General features: G+C 41.8%; 1 protein-coding gene across 7 annotated transcripts in view; it reads right to left on the reverse strand.

Annotated features, from left to right (window-relative positions):
- The window catches only part of LOC110521570 (oxysterol-binding protein-related protein 9), a 35,075-nt gene that overhangs the window by 11,393 nt on the left and 2,670 nt on the right, over window positions 1–21,012 (reverse strand). For 2 of the 7 annotated variants that reach the window (XM_021599201.2, XM_021599200.2), the window contains exons 2-6: window positions 15,421–15,471; window positions 13,509–13,587; window positions 7,113–7,189; window positions 814–909; window positions 626–670 (exon numbers count right to left, since the gene is read on the reverse strand). In XM_021599201.2, the coding sequence (XP_021454876.2) occupies window positions 626–670; window positions 814–909; window positions 7,113–7,189; window positions 13,509–13,587; window positions 15,421–15,471 (348 nt within the window). Of the gene's footprint in view, window positions 1–625; window positions 671–813; window positions 910–3,244; window positions 3,477–7,112; window positions 7,190–13,508; window positions 13,588–15,420; window positions 15,472–16,065; window positions 16,090–20,709; window positions 20,805–21,012 lie in introns of those variants that run through there. The other 5 variants (XM_036968409.1, XM_036968410.1, XM_021599202.2 and 2 more) reach the window with 5 other exon arrangements.

A 21,012-nucleotide genomic window follows, 5' to 3' on the forward strand; every position in this document is an offset into this window, starting at 1 on the left:
AGCTTTGTTTAAACTCTTCCACAACCATGGAATTAGACTGGACGAGCAATGATGACATTCCATCTATAGCTGTGTTCTATATTAATCACTACATAATAGGTCATTGTCCTCACCATATTAAATAAGCTACAGAGTTTAAATGTTACAAACTGACCAAAAACAAAACTCAGGATCTCAATAAGGAAGTGAATCACAGCTAAGGCATTTACAACCGGTTTGCTCACCATTAATTAACTCATTACTCCCACATTTGTAAATGTTAGTAAACTAGTTATTCACATGTATTTTATATACATTTTCTTAAACATGCTCAGTTGTGTGCTTATTCTTTTACCAGGTACTGCATAAATGGCATGCCCATCTTCTTGTGAGAAATTACACTGGTCACTCAAAACATTTAGAAAGTATAAATAGCACACAATTTAGATTAGGGACTGAAAAAAGATTGCTAATGATTAGTAAATGGTTGATTAATGTGGGAGTAATGCTTCATCAATGGTGAACACAATTTATAAATGCCTTATAAATGGTTTATTAAAATAAAGTGTTATAAAATATTATCTTTGAGTCATTAATTATCAGGCATCGTTCTGTTGACAAGAGATGAAACAGAGACGTCACTCACTCTGCATGACTCTTCATTGCCATCTTTGATTTTCTCATCGAAGAGCTGGAAGAGAGTGGAGATGCAATCAATCTGAGCTGAAGAGGATACATGCAAATCAGGAGCCGAATTAAAAAAACATTCATAGATCACAAGGTTTTATTAGAGTCACGGTCATACATAGTCACCCAAATGTGGAGAAGCCTCACCTTTAACTGATCAATTAGAATTTGTAGGTATGCGTCAGCCTCTGCAAGTTTCTTATCGAAGTCTTGGACACTTGGAACAAATCCTGTCTCTGCCTCCTAAAATAGAAAAGAAAAAAACAGCAGAACATTCTTAGTCTAACTTTATGACAGTTTTCTGCTCCCATCTGGTAACCTATTTTGGACTAAGAATTTTACTCTGCCATTGCCTATACTTTGAAAGCTTGTAGGCGGATGAAGAAAAAAAAGTACTTAAATTCCCAAGTGGGGCTTTGAAAAAACAGGTTGTAGCAGCACAAAAACAGCAACAGTTTGGGAGAAGCTTCCAGCATTGTACTGTAAGTGGAGTGATAGGAATAGTTCAACTAGCATTGTTTAAAAATACTTTGCCTGCCTGCCTGCCTGCCTGCCTGCCTGCCTACTTAGTTGAACACATTTTATGGCATCAGCATAATTGCATCAAGAAACCAATGGCAAATGGAATTAAGTTGTAAACATTTTAGAGAGAATACTAGCCTATCTACGACCTACCTATCTATCTATGACTCGGAGTATGTGTTTGAGTATGTGCAGGAGGAGGTTGGGGAGTCTGGCCGAGTGTCAATCACCTTTCAAGCCCTTAGGTTCCCATCATTAACCACAGACTGACAGAGATCATTTCCTTGCATAATATCCATTAGGTGGTAGTAATTATTTGCTGAACAGGTGACCAGATGCCCGACTGACTAGATGCCCGACTGACCTGCCCTACCAAGCAAAAAGGCACTAACTGATCATGGTGTGGAACTGAGAAAAATTACTTTAAAAATATATATATATTTAACTAGGCAAGTCAGTTAAGAAGATATTCTTATTTACAATGACGGGCTACCGGGGAACAGTGGGTTAGACTTCAGGAAGTGTACAACACATACCTCTGCAACATCTATCAGAGGTCAGAATATAGAGATTGTAGAGAAATACAAATACCTGGGTGTCCTCTTGGACAATAAGCTTCAGTGGAGTAAATGTTACAGACCAGATCTACAAAAAGTCAACAGAGACTGTACTTTCTCAAAAAGCTGGGATATTTTAATGTAGACTGTACTATACTGACTCTGTTTTTACAAATCCTTCATTGATATTATTAACTTTTTGTATTGTTTGTTGGTTTGGCAATGCCACTGTCAGCCAGAGAAATATGCTGAGAAAGATCACCACAGCAAGCAAGGTACTTGGAGTCAAACAGACAGGCCTGGATGAGATCTTTAAGGTCAGGGCACTCCACAAAGCTCACAAAATCATTTCAGACCCAAGCTACCCCCTGTACCCGGACTTTGAAATACTCCTCTCTGGGCGCAGGTATAGGACACCCCTCAGCAGGGAAAAACAGAACTAGACAATCATTTGTGCCAGGTGTGATATCCCTCCTAAATAGCTCAGGCTAATGTTCCTATCGACTCAGTAAGGCCAGCAGGCTTGTCTTTATTATTTTTATTTTTATTATTTAAAATGTTTTATTGGTATGGAACTGTTATGAACATTGTATTGTGAATTTTGTTTTGTATTTAAAATGTCACTTTAAATGTGTACATGACACTGCAACAAAATGTCCCCATGGGGACAATAAAGTCAGTAAGTAAGTAAGTAACTGCCTTGTTCAGGGGCAGAAGGACAGATTTGTACATTGTCAGCTTACTGGCCCAACACTCTAATCACTAGGCTACCTGCTTCCCCTTATTTACCTTGGTTTCATAGTAACTTTATGCAGTTCCTTTTAACATGACCCCCATTTTTTCTGGAACACAACAAGGCCAAAATACAGAAATGAAATGCATAGCAACTTCCTCAAAAAGACCTAGAAACAAATTCTTAACCACAGCATTTTGACCTTTCAATATTACAATTAATATTGATCAAAAACCACTCCAAGTGATCAAAAACCATTCCAGCTCATATTTCACAGGGAACTTTACCATACAGTATTTATATATCAAACACTTGAGTGGGTCTGTTGTACTTTAGGTTCGATAAAATACTATCAATGACAATGACCTCAATCACAAGGGACAAAGCCTTTGGCACTACAAACAAACCAGGGAAAAAGAGAATCCCTCTTGCTCGTTATTTCTGTTATGTCTACACAAGTTCATATTACAATGATGGAGGGGATATTTCTGCTCGACAAGAGCATCTTATAAACCCAGAGGACAGTCATGTAGGCTAGAGACTGCAGCTTTGCCATGTTCACTAAATCTGTGGCTTCCTCTAACCAGACAATACCTGCCCACACCCACCAGACACTGGAAACCCACCAGACACTGGAAACCCACCAGAGACTGGAAACCCACCAGACACTGGAAACCCACCCATTTTGCTTTCCACACAGCATGCCTCAGTTAAGGACTGCATCATCGCACAGCCACCAACCGTTTCCCCCCAATGTGGTACTCACAGGACGCCGAGCTGTGAGGGACATGCCTCGTCAGACTGCATAGGCCAAAGCTGACCCCAAAGCCCCTCTCTCCTCCGCTACTCAAACACACGGCTGTTCTTGTGCTCTCCACTCTTCCTGACTGCCAGCAGAAACCACACCAAACCTGTCTGGTATGTTCTACATCAGCTGAGCAGCAGCATACACAGGAAAAGTTCATCCAGGATCCTTCTCTCTCTTACAGGAAGTACAGACGTTCTTACAAAAAAAAAAGAAAGGCAGCACAAGCCTGTGACAAGCAACAACAGCTGCCCTGGTTGGATAAAGCTGAAGGCAGATGTCTGGCTGAGAGTAAGCAGGGCTCTGATTGGTTCCAGGTCAAATGATGTCACTATGACTGCATGCTTCCACAGTGTCTGCAAGCAGACAGATACACCCAGTCAGCAACGTTTTTTGTATTATTATTATTTTTTTTCCTCAGGGGGCGGGGACGAGAGGAGTGGGTTAGAAAAGGAAAGCGGAACAGAACATAAATAAACAACTTGAGGGTAGAATGAAGGGAGGTGAGAGAAAGTATATTTATGAGCCAATCAAAAAGCACAGACTAAATTAATAGCTGGAAATTGGCAGTTCATAGAGCGACTAATACACAGCACTCTCTTTATGGCTTGCCCATCACCAACCAACAGCCCAACTACGCTATTGGTGCACCTAACCACACAGGGACAGACACGCTTTTGGGCTGGGAGATATGGCCTAAAAATCCTATCTCAATTTTTTCTATGTTTTCTCCAAATAAGCTTTGTTGTACAATTAAAGGTCAAATACACTGCATTTAAAACAGTCAGCAATAATCTAATACATTCAGGGTGGCCTATGAAAATGCCTTTTTGTTACAAATTTAAATCAGAACTATGCATAATGCACATTCACTAATAATGACAAACTTCTTGTAGCAGGTATTATAGAAAATGAATACAGACCTCATAAACAATCTCTCACGCACCGGCCTATGTGCTAGTGAGTAGCCAGCTAATCTTTATATTTAAAATTTAGCCAACTTGGATCTATTTGCTAGCTAACAAGGTAGAACAGATGAACACACCCTTCTGCCCATCTCCAACTGTTTGAACAGCATGCTAGTCTGTCCACTTTGTTCAGATTATGAAATCAAGTGATCTACCTTATTTCTCAGAATGAGAACAAGTTGCCAATTCCTTACATAGTGTTTTATGCTTATTGTACATTTATAAAACAGACTAGACGGTCAGTATTAGTCTTTGGCTAAAATGCTGCTACCGGTACAACGTAACGCAATACCGCACACCACAAACTGAGCATTAATTTTCCAGAATCAATGAGTAGTTACATGCACACAATAATATGATTACTGTGAATAGATTAAAATAATAGTTTGATTTCAACGGTTACATGCTTTGCAAGAAGACCGATTTCCTTAATAATCCTGTTACATGGAGACATCTGAAATCTGGTTACCCGATGGGACTGATAAATGCAGAAAATCAAAATAAAAAGTTATACCACAGCGACCATGTTATTTTGGTGAAACCTATTTGATTAAAAGTTTGGACATACAGATTATATGTGAAAAAGTATTCATATTAGAAATGGTTAAGATTTTCCTGAACTCACTTCACTCGCGCAAAAGGAAGCTTGCGCTGCTTGTGCTAGCAAATGTTTACATGCCCTAATAACTCAAAAGATTGTTGAGAAAACCAGGTGTTTTAATTGGCATTTGCTTACTTTGATGATGACCTTGGGCTGATTCAGATAATCAGAATAACTGTGCCTACTGCCATAATCAGTTTAACATCGAATTATTAGTGTACATGTAAACGTCCTCAATGTTCCTTAATATCTCTGTTTTAGTAGTCTGCTCTGTGCGCTATGAGGAGTTGAGACAAGGTTAACTTCTCTTCTATTACATGTAAAATAATGTCTCAATGTGTTCAGTGTCCATGACTCATTCTGTTGGACCAAACCTCATATGCAAATATGGAGAGTTAAAACGGCTTGTCAGAGAGGAAGATGTGACCTCATCTTTGTTGTTGTGAGTGGCAGGTGCCTGGTGTGTGTGTGTAAATGGGAAGGTGCACAGTGGCAGTGCACACTGCACAGAAGGAGCTAAGGAGACGAGATCAAAAAGAGATCGCACTAATTCCTTCTATTCTCAGATGACTCCCGCTCTCTGATGAGGACCAGAATAGAGGTCGACCGATTATGATTTTTCAACGCCAAAAAATGGAGGACCAAAAAAGCCGATACTGATACCGCAAGCCGCACTGCTTCTTAACACAGCGCGCATCCAACCCGGAAGCCAGCCACACCAATGTGTCGGAGGAAACACCGTGCAACCTTGGTTAGCGTGCACTGCGCCCGGCCCACCACAGGAGTCGCTGGTGCGCGAAACCCTCCCTAACCCGGACGACGCTAGGCCAATTGTGCGTCGCCCCACGGACCTCCCGGTTGCGGCAGAGCCTGGGCGCGAACCCAGAGTCTCAGCAGTACAGCGCCCTTAACCACTGCGCCACCCGGGAGTCCCTTGACTATCGGATGTTCTTATAGGCACTTTAGTATTGCCAGGGGCTTCCGTCCCTCTCCTCGCTCCTCCCTGGGCTCGAACCAGCAACACAACGACAGCCACCATCGAAGCAGCGTTACCCATGCAAAGAAAGGGAAACGACTACTAGAAGGCTCAGAGCGAGTGACTTTTGAAACACTATTAGCGCGCGCTAACTAGCTAGCAATTTCACATCGGTTATACAAGCCTAATCTTGGGAGTTGATAGGCTTGAAGTCAAACAGCGCAATGCTTGACGCACAACGAAGAGCTGCTGGCAAACAGCACTTTCGTGCGAATGTGAATGAATGTTTACGCGCCTGCTTCTGCCTACCACCGCTCAGTACTTAAGTATCTGACTGAGCGATGGTAGGCAGAAGTATGCTCAGTCAGATTTTATGCAACGCAGGACACGCTAGATAATATCTAGTAATATCATCAACCATGTGTAGTTAACTAGGTGATTGTGATTGTTTTTTATAAGATAAGTTTAATGCTAGCTAGCAACTTACCTTGGCTTACGGCATTCACGTAACAGGCAGTCTCCTTGTGGAGTGCAACGAGAGAGAGGCAGGTCATTATTGCGTTGGACTAGTTAACTGTAAGGTTGCAAGATTGAACCCTTGAGCTGACAAGGTGAAAATCTGTCGTTCTGCCCCTGAACAAGGCAGTTAACCCACCATTTCTAGGCCGTCATTGAAAATAAGAATGTGTTAACTGACTTGCCTAGTTAAATAAAGATTAAATAAAGGTCTAAATTTTTTTTTTTTTAAACGGCAAATCGGCGCCCCAAAATACCGATTTCCGATTGTTATGAAAACTTGAAAATCGGCCCTAATTAAATCGGCCATTCCGATTAATCGGTCGACCTCTAGACCAGAATGCCTGAGCCTGTCAGCAGTGTCCCAGTGCTACTAGCTTGGATGAGGCTGACAGAAACATTATATTCATTCTGTATACCAACTTCCTGCATCCAAAAGACCTCCACAAATACACTTCAAAAGGTTAAACATGAACTGCTATTGCCTAATGTTCTCAACAGTTCCTCTATCATTTCCTGTGGTCTTAAGTAATCAAAAAAGCAGATTTAAGAAATACTACACTATGGTCTTTCTTTGAAGGTTAAAACACACACACACACACACTGAATACAAATGAAAAACTATGCACAACAGCCAAAGTTATTCCCATGTAAATATGTTGAGCAAAATCTCTTTCCTCTCAAGCTGAACTCAGGGGCAAGGCACTAGTACAGCCAGTATCACTAGTGTGAAGCTAGTCTGAACAGATCAGTGAGTGAGTGACTTACCCGCAGTTGAAGGGTGTGGCGGAGAATAGTCCCCTCTAAGGCATGGATCCACTTCTCCCGTTCGTCTGCATCTCGAGCTGAGAGGGAAAGCGCACAAAACACACCAGATCAGCCATAGTACAGATGGGAATTATTACAACAGCAACGGAGTGCATAACCTAGTAGCTACAACAAGGACTAGAGCACCTCATCTGTGCTCATCTTGCCCAACTAGTTAGCTATGTGCTCATTGTGCTGTGCCATGCAGTTGCTGGGGGGGTTCTTGCAACCCTTCTGGTGAGTCGCTGGGCAAGAGAGTAGGAAGGCAGGTCTCCTGACGAGACACACAGCCTGTTGCCAGGCACGGCTGCACCCTCATAGCAAATAAACAGAGCAAATAAAGCCTCTAATATTTACACTTACGAGCCCAGAGTCCATGGAACCTCTATACTCAGTATTTTTGCATTTTTACCACATTCTTGCCTGCATTCGCCTTGCTGGTGACGAGTGGTAGTAGTGGTGTGCAGATGTGGTTGGGCGTCAATTTTAATAAACCATTGAATATACACCATCAAAATAAATCCATTATTAATTTGTTTAGGCAGGTCCTAATAAACATAAGACTAATTAAACGTAACTTCAAAAACAATTGAATGGCATATTTTGAGTTTATTTATGTTTCGTCCAAATTAATTAAATCAATAGTTCATTATTTTGTTCATTAAAACCGACAAGACACACCTACCCCGATTACAGTGATATTTTGAAACATAGGGTCAAAAAGAGATTAAACGTGGATGGGCTTGGGCTCTCTCCACTTCGTTAGGGAGCAGGCATTAGATTGAGTGGACTTTCATAATAATACCGATCCTATTTGAAATACAGGTCTGGTGTTCATATTTCAAGTAAGTTTTGGAGTAGGCTATACGCGATGGGGCAACATAATAGTCCTACACTTCATTTAGGCTACATTATTGCATGGTTAACGTTTCTGATCGGTGATAGATGAGTAAACAACGATTAGCTATGCCACCTCCACTTATTTGCCCAGCCAGAAACCAATTACCCAAATAGCCTACACAGACAGAGATTCAGTGAAACAAAATCACATTGATTGATTGATTGATTATCAGACAAGTCAGTGAAGTCACAGGCTTCTGGTCAGAAGTGGGCCTGGGCTACTAAGCAACTGCGAGTGAAGAGCAAAAGTAATCCACTTGTTAAAACTAGTTTGGGGGCGGCAGGTAGCCTAGTGGTTAAAGCATTGTGCCAGTAACCTAAAGGTTGTTAGATCAAATCCCCGCACTGATATCTGTCGTCCTGCCCCTGAACAAGGCAGTTAACCCACTGTTCCCTGGTAGGCCGTCATTGTAAATAAGAATTTGTTCTTAACTGACTTGCCTAGTTAAACCTAGTTTTAAAAAAAACTTTATTTAACAAGTGGATTATTTTGCTCTTCAAAAAAACCTAGCCAGTTGGAGTCTGTGTGTGTGTACTTTCCTTCGTACCACAGCACGGTAAAGCAACACACCAGTTGGAAATATTGAAAGCATGCGGTACACACCTCAGCCTTGCGCGGCATCCAGAAGTCATTCAATGCACCAATTGTATTGACTTCCCCCAGAACGCAAAAAGTTTGATGCAGCTGGACATGAGGCATAAGAGTGCGGGCCAATGCCGCCACACACGCTGACCAGACCGCACACGCCATCACACGCAAGTTGATTTTGTCCCCCCACACCAGACGAGATCAGGACACACAGGTTGAAATATCAAAACAAACTCTGAACCAACTGTATTTATTTGGGGACAGGTCGAAAAACATTAAATATTTATAGCAATTTAGATAGCTAGCTTGCTGTTGCTAGCTAATTTGTTCTGGGATATAAACATTGGGTTGTTATTTGACCTGAAATGCACAAGGTCCTCTACTCCTCCAATTAATCTACAGATAAAACGGTAAACCGAATTTGTTTCTTGTCATCTCTCTTCCTTCAGGCTTCTTTTTCTTCTTTGGACTTTATATGGCGGTTGGCAACCAACTTCACGGTGCATTAGTACAACTGACTGGAGTGTGGACATCAGTTCACAGAACTTGCAGCACGTTGAGCGTCACAAATAGAAATAAGTTATATTTTAGCGCCCAGCTATGCAGACACCCGCGAGCAGTGTGGGTGCAATGATTGAACAACATGTATACACTACGGTTCAAAAGTTTGGGGTCACTTAGAAATGACCTTGTTTTTTTTTAAAGAAAAGCACGTTTTTGTCCATTAAAATAACATCAAATTGATTAGAAATAAAGTGTAGACATTGTTAATATTATAAATGACCATTGTAGCTAGAAACGGCAGATTTTTTATGGAATATCTACATAGGCGTTCCAACGGCATGTTGTGTTAGCTAATCCAGGTTTATCATTTTAAAAAGACTAATTGATCATTAGAAAACCCTTTTGCAATTATGTTAGCACAGATGAAAACGTTTTTTCTGATTAAAGAAGCAATAAAACTGGCCTTCTTTAGACTAGTTGAGGCTACTAATGTTTTCATTCATTTTTCTGAGTCATCCTATTATTCTGATTGATGGCTGTGGGAATTGAACAGGAGCTTGAGGGAGACGTTATGGATCTGTGGGTTAATCCATCTAAATATGCCTATCGAGTTAAAGTTAAACAGTCCAAAATCTGAAAGGGAACATTGACACATTTTCATAAATGTTTGCTACATTTCATAAACAAAGAAACGTTATCAACATAAACATTTGAGAATTGTTCGTTTTCTGATCGCAATTAAGCAAACAGCATTGCGAAAACATGGAATACAATTTTTTTTTTTAAAGGACAAAAACAACAATCATAATGGGCAATCCAGTATTTCATCACAGGTGACTGGTGGCCTGGGGAAGTTTAATAGAGATGTAAAATACAGTGTACCCAGATGATTGATGGATAGGAGCTCAGGATGAAAGCCCAAAGCTTTTAAAGACATTAGAAGCAGCCAGGGCTCATGCCAGGCCCTCACCCCGTTGCCTCAACACCCTCTCACCTCAATGTCTGTGCTAATTTAATTGAGGCGCACTTTGCTTTACAAAACCTTTCTATAGATGCGCGTCTACCCCATAATAGCAATAGGGTCAATCTGCCGTGAGAATGGCGCAAAACAAACATCCTGTATTGTAAGAAAAATTGTGTGAAATACTGTATGTTGGTGTCACATCAGTGTCCAACAAAAAAAAAGAAGAGAGAAAACAAAGATGCTTGCTTGATTATTAGATTGAAAGAGCACTACTTTCTACCTGGTTGCATGGCATGTAAAGAGCTAATGAAGAATCTCCCTTCTACCTAAAGCCCTTTGTGTGACAGTGAGGGTGCACTGTTTGGTCAGTTCTACACCTATATGTGACTTGCAAGCAAACACTGTACCATCCCTGTGTGATATTTACTGTGCATGACAAACATGGCCACTCCTAGCCAGCAGAGGGAATGCAAAGTCTGTCATAACGCCAACCATCATTACTGGGGTCAGTCTTGAGCATGATATAGGCTACAGACATTGCTGATGAAGTGATAGCAACAGAAAATTAACAACAGTAGAAGATATTGAACACTTACAGAACTTGGAGACCAATAAAACAAATGGTTCTGTACAGCACGTCTAGTGGTTCCAATTTTCTTCATTTATATAATATGAACTCTTGGTGTGACTGTTTTACATGAATAATAATGGTGGCTTGAAGCCTAGGCAAGTCATAAACGTGTGCAGTCCCCCAGAGTTCAACACAGAGCCCAAACAGGCCATGACAGGGCACGCAGTCACAACCCAATTAGGACCTAATGCTTCCCCTCTCCCCCAGAAGGTAGGTGGCTCCTCTGGATGAAAGCAAAGTGTATTATTATTAACTCCTGGGCCATTAGTGCACAAAGAGGGCATTCTCCAGAGCACGGCTTATTACTGACAGCCAGGCCCAGAGAGATAAAGAGGCGGGGGGCGGTGGAGAGACTGGAGAGTCTTCAGCAAGGTGACAGCAGTCTGACAGACACACTGCTAGTGCCTAACAAGCAGATTATTCCATTTCCTCTCTGGTTACGCATTATCACATTCCTAAGACACACCAATCAAAACTGCTCTGCTGCCTTCCTCCAAAGGATGTGAATCATATATTGTTCACCTCTTCTTCTGACTCCCCTATTTGGCTGAATGAATGGAATGTAGATGGTATGATGCACAGCAGTTTTCGGTAAACACCATAAAGTAGTATGATGATTGAGAGAGAGGGGTTTGGAGTAAATCTCTGTATGTGCTAATGACGGCATGTTCTTTTTAGGGAGAAAACAGAGTAAATGTTATTTCCTAGCTACAGACTATGCTGAAGCAGACTGCTCTGTGCGGTCACTGTGCTGAGGTAGGAGCCCCTTGCAGAACAGGTAAGATGACAAGGCATCACAGCTCCATTCTAGTCACAGACCCTTTCTAACACACATTTACCGGAGTCATCCCCCCAGGTCACATACAGGTCAGCTATCCCCCAAGATAAGCTCAATACCTGGTCATACATCACTTTGCATGTACACAGGTCTATAATCCATATACTGCGCAGAACCACTAGACCTCCTCTCTACAACAGGCAACCTGCTCGTCATGGGCTTGGCCATTTCATTCAGCAGTTTCCCAGGCTAAACATTTTTGTCTGTATGGGGGCTGGGTAAAGAGCTCTTTAGCACACAGGGGGTGTGCTGTGTAAAGTGGGAGTTGAAGGGATCTGATGCTCCGCCAGAAAAAGAGCCTGATGAATTATGGATGATCCTCGAAATAGAAATACAGAGCCTCTCTCTCTGCAGCCGTCATCTGTGGCCGCCCCATACCTCACCCATGCTCCGCTCCAGTCCTCTTCCTCTTCTGACACAGCCCGCCTGCCTGCCGCAGCACCACACCAGAACAAACGTGTGTAACATCAGCTGGATCCCGAGTAACGCATCTCCAACAGGAAACATCTGGAGGAGTAGCGCATATATCCTTTGTGTCCTTTTCAAGTGGAAATGAGTATGTCCTTGTGATAGAAAATAATTCCCATAGGCTTGGGTTGTGAAATGGCCGTGAAGTTCCCATCTTTTCCACGTAATCGTAGAATAGCTTTTCAACTTGGAGGCATCATCTGGAGGAGCATCCTTATTTCACTCCCCAGAGCTAGGAATCCAAAATTCTTTCAAGGATGCATTTTTTAAAGGGTGAACTCAGATGACATTTGGAGATACGCATAATAGTAGACCAAAAGACAAAATGAAAACTGGCTTAGTTATGACCATAGAAATAGGAATTAGAACTCAAACAACTTGACATATGAATTTCAAATTGAATCAGACATAACAATATCATAGAATTATGACCTCAGCCGACAGTCTTAATAAACAGATGACCTGACAATGCACCTCTAAGAAACAATCTTCCATAATACTGTTTCTTTAAACCATCAAGCCTTTTAAACATATTTTCTAAAAGTTCATGAAACGTCTTCCACGTTAAACAACCGCTATAGAAAACACAGTATATCAAAGAAAACGGTAAGCTACAAAACCACCAACACAAATACGTAGGAAACGGCTACTACCGCTGCTTCACTGAATCATGCTCTTCGACCTGCTAACCGAGGCCAGCATGCATACATCTCCTTACCCTTCCTTTTGTAGAACCACAGCATACAGTTTCGGAACATAGCAATGGGAGATGGCATGGAGGAGGTGGAGGTGGGCCCCCCATGGATAACGTGCTGGTGGCGGTAGTGGTGGCTGTGGGTGGGTGGGGGGGAGGGCGTGAGGATGGGGTTGTGACAAGGTGGAGGAGGTTAGAGACCTGGAGGAGAGAGGTCCGCTTGGTGGACGGACGGTGTAGCTGCTGTCCGGGGAAAAGGGGTGGGGTGAGGGGTGTCTGGGAGAGGGGCCAGTCCTGTCTCTGTGAAGTGGCGGTGTTCAGGGTGGGGAGCGGCAGTGCAGATAGCTCGGCTTTTAGCTCAGCAGTATTCGTTTTATTCCCAGAGGCGGTAGAAAATGCAAGTAATCTTCCTAAAAAAAGAGCCTCCTTCGCTTCTTTCCATTACAGAAGAATCTTGGTGTGGAATAAATCTTGCTTTAGCCCCTACCCATTTCACTTCTACTTTGCAAAGCTGCCAGATGCTGCTGATGAAAGAGGAAGGTTCCACAGAGACGACGCACCGATATAATAATCCTCCTTTTAAAAAAGGCAGGAAAGAGCGTATGAGAGAGAGAGAGAGAGAAAAAAAAAAAAAAAAAGCTACAAAGAGAGCCTACACGCGAGCAGACGGCCGTATGCAGCATTGACAGATTTACTCCAAACAACATGGGAGTCAGCAGAGTGGGAGGTGAGGGAGAGGGGAGGAGAAAAAAAAAAAAAAGAGACTCACCTTGAAAATGGAAAGTCTTCTGGTCCACAGTGATGGTGAATGTGCTGTCGTCCTCGTCATCGATTCCTATTACAGCTCCCTGGGAAACCAAAAAGGAAGAGGAGGCAGTGAGACGTCACCATCCCCCTCTCCTGCTCACTATCAAAAACCCACCGAGGCATGGGAGAATGAGGGAAAGAGGGGGGGGTGCCTGGGTGGAGGGAGAGATGCAGGAACAGGTATCGAACAGACAGACATTGGGGACCAGCTGCATGGAAGGAAAGAAAATCTCTGCAGAACTGTTTGTGGCATGGCACCTAGCAACAGTATATCTCAAACCTGCTTGCTTGTCAAAACCAACCTTGGGGGAAAAAAAAGGCATATGCTTATATTTTCATTAAATTAAGTAAAACATTTCTGATATAATTACCCATAAAGATGCATTAAGACTTTCCATGTACCGAGGGTGAGGTGTAGGCGTCCATTATCACAGAGAACCACTACAGTATATGATGACTCATTAAAAGACAATGCCCTGGCAGCTGGCTTCACACAGAGAGACAAAGGCACTGGTACAAAATGAGGAACGCGCGGTCAACTAGCCATGAGTGTAATTAGGCTAGAAATAATGTAACCTAGGTGTTTATACATGTGGTGTGCGTTTAGCCCTTGTGTGTTTCTGAGGACAAGAAGAAAGTTCCATCACGTCAAAAGTAAATCCACTGTACTGTCCCAACTGTCTAAAGCTTGTACTAGGAGGAAATATACTCAACTAGGCTAGTAATCAATCAATGTATAGCACAATTCCATATTCAACCAGGCTATCTATGCCTGCAAGTCAATAATTTTATGCTTGACACTTTTTAATAGTAGAGACATTACAACACACAAAACTCTACGTAAAGTCAGACTTTGTACACATATATGAATCTAGGAAAATGCTGCTGAGAGTAAGATATGTTCGCTTTACATGACAACACTAACATGAGAATGCTCAAATACCTTCAAAATCAGCACAAAACAGATGAAAGTCATGAGAAATATTGTTTTCACAATTCCATTATTGATCATCTGACCAACCAACAAGAAAGAGGGGTATCAATTTCACAAGCTTGAGAATCTATCCAACTGTTGTTTTCTCAAAGCTGTGAATTGCAGCAGAGTGTGTGATGTCTATGAAAGGTATTTCTGCATAAATGTGAACATTGTCTCTTGGCAAAAATAAACAAATTCTGACAGTGAGTTGTCCTTCACAAATGATTGCCAAAACTTAAGTTCAAAAAACAAAACAAAGACAACTACGCACATGACGATACTCACACGTTGCACTCTTACCCTAAAAAATGGGCTATTCAAAACGTATGTGTTCTTCAATTGTGGGTACTGAATTCAAGATGGTATGTTTGCCCAATTCTCACCTCTACTCATAAAAGTATTAGAATAAAGAATTCAAATCCTACTTCATCTAGTCTTGATTAAAAAAAATATACCAAAACAGGTTGTTTCCCCCAAGGCATTCCAATATATAAAACTATTTGTTTAAAAAGTAAAACCTCTGTTTGAGCTGAAGTTCAAAGTAGATCTCTGAATGCTATGCTACTAAATTATGTATAGTTAGTTCCTTGAGGATAGAAAAAACAAAAGGGCAAGTCAATGGGCCAGCTAGGATCCATTTTAGGAAACAAAAAATCCTATTTTGTTAGTATCTATTGCAGGTATAAGTAATAAATCAAATGCTGCCATCTAGTGGCAATAGTTTCACAAACTTCTGGAAAGTGCTGATATTAAATAGCCTTGTATTGTATAGCCAAAGAACTACAACAGAACAGTATTAGGCTAGATAGGAAAATATCTACTTGTTCAGCAGGTGCAAATTGTCCCTCTTAGCACATAGGCTAATGAGCATGATCAACAACCCAAACCAGTTCCTTACCCGGAGACGCACACATCCTCTTCTAGAGCCACGCATCATCTTGTCCTTGGACTGAAAATGAACAAGAACAAAATAGGTTTCAATCACACACCCCCCCCCTGCAAACTCCGTTCACACACATTTCCACTCTAAGTTTACTCATTATCAAGTTCACCAGTGAAAAGTTCCTGGAACATCATACATGTAGATAGCAAGCTAAGATTCTCTGGTAAAAATCCCTGCAAGACAGTTGTGAGTGCTCTAGTATAGCATCTCATCTGCAAGTATGACACAGCCGCAGTTTGAGACTGGTCCCAGATCTGTTTGTGCTCTTGCCAAGTCCATTGTCAAGCCAAATGATAAATTACATACACTGTAACCAAAAGTGCCCCTACTACTGTTGTTCAGTGTAGGGTCACATTGAATTTGTTCAGTACCAGCAGATACAGCTAACTCCCAAAATAAAGAAAACACTTCATTATGAAGGATAAAATATATTGAAAGCAGGCGCTTCCACACAATTGTGGTTCCTGAGTTAAGAAATTAAAACATCCCATCATGCTTAGGGTCATGAACACTGAACAAAAATATAAATACAACATGTAAAGTGTTGGTCCCATGTTTCATGAGCTAAAATAAAAGATCCCAGAAATGTTCTATACGCACAGAAAGCTTATTTCTCTCAAATTCTGTGCGCACACACACACGTGTTAACATCCCTATAAGTGTGCATTTCTCCTTTGCCAAGACAATCCATCCACCTGACAGGTGTGGCATATCAAGAAGCTGTTTAAGCAGCACGATCATTACACAGGTGCACCTTGTGCGGGGGACAATAAAATGCCACTAAAATGTGCAGTTGTCACACAACACTGCCACAGATGTCTCAAGTTGAGGGAGTGTGCAATTGGCATGCTGACTGCAGGAATGTCCACCAGAGCCGTTGCCAGAGAATTGAACGTTAATTTCCCTACCATAAGCCAACTACAACGTCATTTTAGAGGACTTGGAAATACGTCCAACCGGCCTCACCACTGTTATGTGGGCGAGCAGTTTGCTGATGTCAATGTTGCAAACAGGGTGCACCGTGGTGTCAGTGGGGTTATGGTATGGGCAGGCATAAACTATGGACAACAAACACAATTGCATTTTATAGATGTTACTGTAACTCAGGAAAGTATTTGAAATTGTTGCATGTTGCATTTACATTTATTTTCAGTTCATAAAAATGGCCAGTTGCCCATTATTTAGTCAACCATGACTAGAAGAGATTTCGGTGACTTTGAAAGAGGGGTCTCAAAGGAGCACATGGGGTTTATAGGGTGTGTGTGTATGCCCCTCAGTCACCAGATCTCAACCCAATTAAACACTTATGGGAGATTCTGGAGCGGCGCGTGAGACAACGTTTTCCACCACCATCAACAAAAATCTAAATAAAATTGAATGTCCTATGCTTCATAAACAACAGGTGTAGCCTAACGGTGAAACGCTTACTTACTGCCCTTCCCGACAATGCAGAAAGAAAAAAAGATTAATAGAAAATAACACGAAAAATAAACACAATGAACTGTCGTTCTGCCCCTGAACAGGCAGTTAACCCACTGTTCCTAGGTCGTCATTGAAAATAAAAATTTGTTCTTAACTGACTTGCCTAGTTAAATAAAGGTAAAAAAAAAAAAAAAATTAAATGAAGATAACTTGGCTATATACATTGGGTACCAGCAGCGTATGTGATCAGTCAAAATAGTTAGAGCAAAAAGGGTAAATGCAGGTAGTTAAATAGTTAACCAAAAGCTTCCCGGTATAACTATTTTCTTATGGCTTGGAGGGGGAAGCTGTTCAGAGTCTTGTTGGTTCCAGTCTTGGTGCGTCGGTACCGCTTGCCGTGCGGTAGTAGAGGGAACAGTCTATTACCAAATTATGGAATTTATCGTGGAAGAATGGTGTCGCATCTAAACCAAGGCGCATTGAAGCTGTTCTGGTGGCATGTTGTGGCCCAGTCACATCAGAAGCAAGCAGATTCATTATTTACTAACAACGGCTGCAAATTCAGATACAACTACATCATGTTTTGAAGTTCTCTTTCCTTGCTTTGTCTAACAACACGATCAAGAACCTAGCAAATAAGTTTTGTAGGTCAGAGTGCAGTATTTATTTTGTTTCAAAGCACAAACCTTTGTTAGCCCGTTTCTCACACTGGCTTTTGCCACAGAGGGCACAGGCTTGCCCCGGCAAGTCAGGGGGTTGCCTAGCAACACCTGCATCTTCTGTATAGCGCGACAAATCCCCATGATTTGAGAATCTGTTTCAACAGAACAGCTAGCGCAACAGCTAAATATAGCTTTGGAAAAAAACATATTTAAACTAATAGGGAGAAGTATTTAACAAAATAACTACATTATGGCATTGACTAATTATAAACTATTTACAGTGCCTTGCGAAAGTATTCGGCCCCCTTGAACTTTGCGACCTTTTGCCACATTTCAGGCTTCAAACATAAATATATAAAACTGTATTTTTATGTGAAGAATCAACAACAAGTGGGACACAATCATGAAGTGGAACGACATTTATTGGATATTTCAAACATTTTTAACAAATAAAAAACTGAAAAATTGGGCGTGCAAAATTATTCAGCCTCCTTAAGTTAATACTTTGTAGCGCCACCTTTTGCTGCGATTACAGCTGTAAGTCGCTTGGGGTATGTCTCTATCATTTTTGCACATCGAGAGACTGAAATTTTGTCCCATTCCACCTTGCAAAACAGCTCGAGCTCAGTGAGGTTGGATGGAGAGCATTTGTGAACAGCAGTTTTCAGTTCTTTCCACAGATTCTCGATTGGATTCAGGTCTGGACTTTGACTTGGCCATTCTAACACCTGGATATGTTTATTTTTGAACCATTCCATTGTAGATTTTGCTTTATGTTTTGGATCATTGTCTTGTTGGAAGACAAATCTCCATCCCAGTCTCAGGTCTTTTGCAGACTCCATCAGGTTTTCTTCCAGAATGGTCCTGTATTTGGCTCCATCCATCTTCCCATCAATTTTAACCATCTTCCCTGTCCCTGCTGAAGAAAAGCAGGCCCAAACCATGATGCTGCCACCACCATGTTTGACAGTGGGGATGGTGTGTTCAGCTGTGTTGCTTTTACGCCAAACATAACGTTTTGCATTGTTGCCAAAAAGTTCAATTTTGGTTTCATCTGACCAGAGCACCTTCTTCCACATGTTTGGTGTGTCTCCCAGGTGGCTTGTGGCAAACTTTAAACGACACTTTGTATGGATATCTTTAAGAAATGGCTTTCTTCTTGCCACTCTTCCATAAAGGCCAGATTTGTGCAATATACAACTGTTGTCCTATGGACAGAGTCTCCCACCTCAGCTGTAGATCTCTGCTGTTCATCCAGAGTGATCATGGGCCTCTTGGCTGCATCTCTGATCAGTCTTCTCCTTGTATGAGCTGAAAGTTTAGAGGGACGGCCAGGTCTTGGTAGATTTGCAGTGGTCTGATACTCCTTCCATTTCAATATTATCGCTTGCACAGTGCTCCTTGGGATGTTTAAAGCTTGGGAAATCTTTTTGTATCCAAATCCGGCTTTAAACTTCTTCACAACAGTATCTCGGACCTGCCTGGTGTGTTCCTTGTTCTTCATGATGCTCTCTGCGCTTTTAACGGACCTCTGAGACTATCACAGTGCAGGTGCATTTATAAGAAGACTTGATTACACACAGGTGGATTGTATTTATCATCATTAGTCATTTAGGTCAACATTGGATCATTCAGAGATCCTCACTGAACTTCTGGAGAGAGTTTGCTGCACTGAAAGTAAAGGGGCTGAATAATTTTGCACGCCCAATTTTTCAGTTTTTGATTTGTTAAAAAAGTTTGAAATATCCAATAAATGTCGTTCCACTTCATGATTGTGTCCCACTTGTTGTTGATTCTTCACAAAAAAATACAGTTTTATATCTTTATGTTTGAAGCCTGAAATGTGGCAAAAGGTCGCAAAGTTCAAGGGGGCCGAATACTTTCGCAAGGCACTGTACATATAGGCCTAATAGAAATGTGGGTACATTTGTGGACAAAATTCTTACTTACTCAACCTTCAAGACGCAATGTTTGTGTTTCCTTTATTTTGGCAGTTACCTGTAGTTAGACTTTCATGCGATTGGGATACTGGATTTATCTGTATCGTGAAACCTTCCCGTCTTTGTGAATGACTGTAAAAGGGGCATATTTGTGGCTACCTGTGAGATAGTTTGATGTGACACAGTGGAGCATATTATTTTAATGATTTTCCTTCTGTTCAATGGTCGTATACACACACCTAATGGCCAGTTTATTAGCTACACCCATCTAGTACTGGGTCGGACCCCCCTTTGCTTAAAGAACAGCCTGCATTCTTCTTTGGGGCATGGAAACATTGCTTAAATTAGTATCAAGGGACCTAACGTGCCAGGAAAACATTCTCCACACCATTACTCCACCAGCCTGTACCGTTGACACAAGGCAGGATGGGGCTATGGACTCATGCTGCTTACTACAAATCCTGACTGCCATCAATCAGCATGATGCAACAGGAACCAGGATTCGTAGGACCAGACAACATTTTTCCACTCTTCAATTGTCCAATGCTGGTGATTGCGTGCCCACTGGAGCCGCTTCTTCTTGTTTTTAGCTTATAGAAGTGGAAAGCAGTGTGGACCTCTGCTGCAATAGCCCATCCGTGACAAGGACTGACGAGTTGTGCATTGTACTGCACCGTTATGTTCCTGTTTGTGATCCACCTATTAGCGTGCACGATTCTTGCCATTCTTCTTCTTTCATCAACAAGCTGTTTTTGCCCACAGCACTGCTGCTGACTGGATGCTTTTTGTTTGTTGCACCATTCTTGGTGAGCCCTATACAATGTCGTGCCTGAAAAGCCCAGGAGGCCAGCCGTTTCTGAGATACTGCAACCGGTGCGCCTGGCACCAACGACGGTACCACGTTCAAAGTCGCTTAGGTCACTCGTTTTGCTCATTCTACTGTTTAATCGAGCAGCAACTGAATGCCTCGATGCCTGCTTTATATAGCATGACATGGCCATGTGACTCGCTGTCTGTAGGAGCTAACCATTTTTATGAACAGGGTAGCGTACATAAACTGGCCATTGAGTGTGTATGACCAAAGATTCTTGACTTAGTTATAATGCCTAAAGCATGAATCATAGTCTACAGACGTTGAGGAGCGATAGTCTGGCGTTCCATTGTGACATAGATAGGCGGGAGCCCACCATCAGCAGGAAACTCACAGCGCGAATAATCACCTGCCCACAATTTCCAACCAACGCGCCTCTGGTATGGATCCTCTATTAATTTGACAGTGGCGACATTTCTCCTGTCCCATCCCTTAGGTTTACCCATCAAAGTGGCAGGGTCAGGCTGTTGAAAATAGTAGAACAAAATGGCTTTAGGTTGTCACCAAGGAAAAATAAATAATAGCGCCAACTTCGATGGGCTATGTAGCTTTATGAAGGGTGCAATCCATGATACAAGGTAGCTAAAAAAAAAAACAACAACAAGAGGGGTGGCAATGTTACTAGCCGACTACCACCCGGTACTCTACTCTG

Source organism: Oncorhynchus mykiss, chromosome 30 (assembly GCF_013265735.2).
Source record: "Oncorhynchus mykiss isolate Arlee chromosome 30, USDA_OmykA_1.1, whole genome shotgun sequence".
Taxonomy (NCBI): domain Eukaryota; kingdom Metazoa; phylum Chordata; class Actinopteri; order Salmoniformes; family Salmonidae; genus Oncorhynchus; species Oncorhynchus mykiss.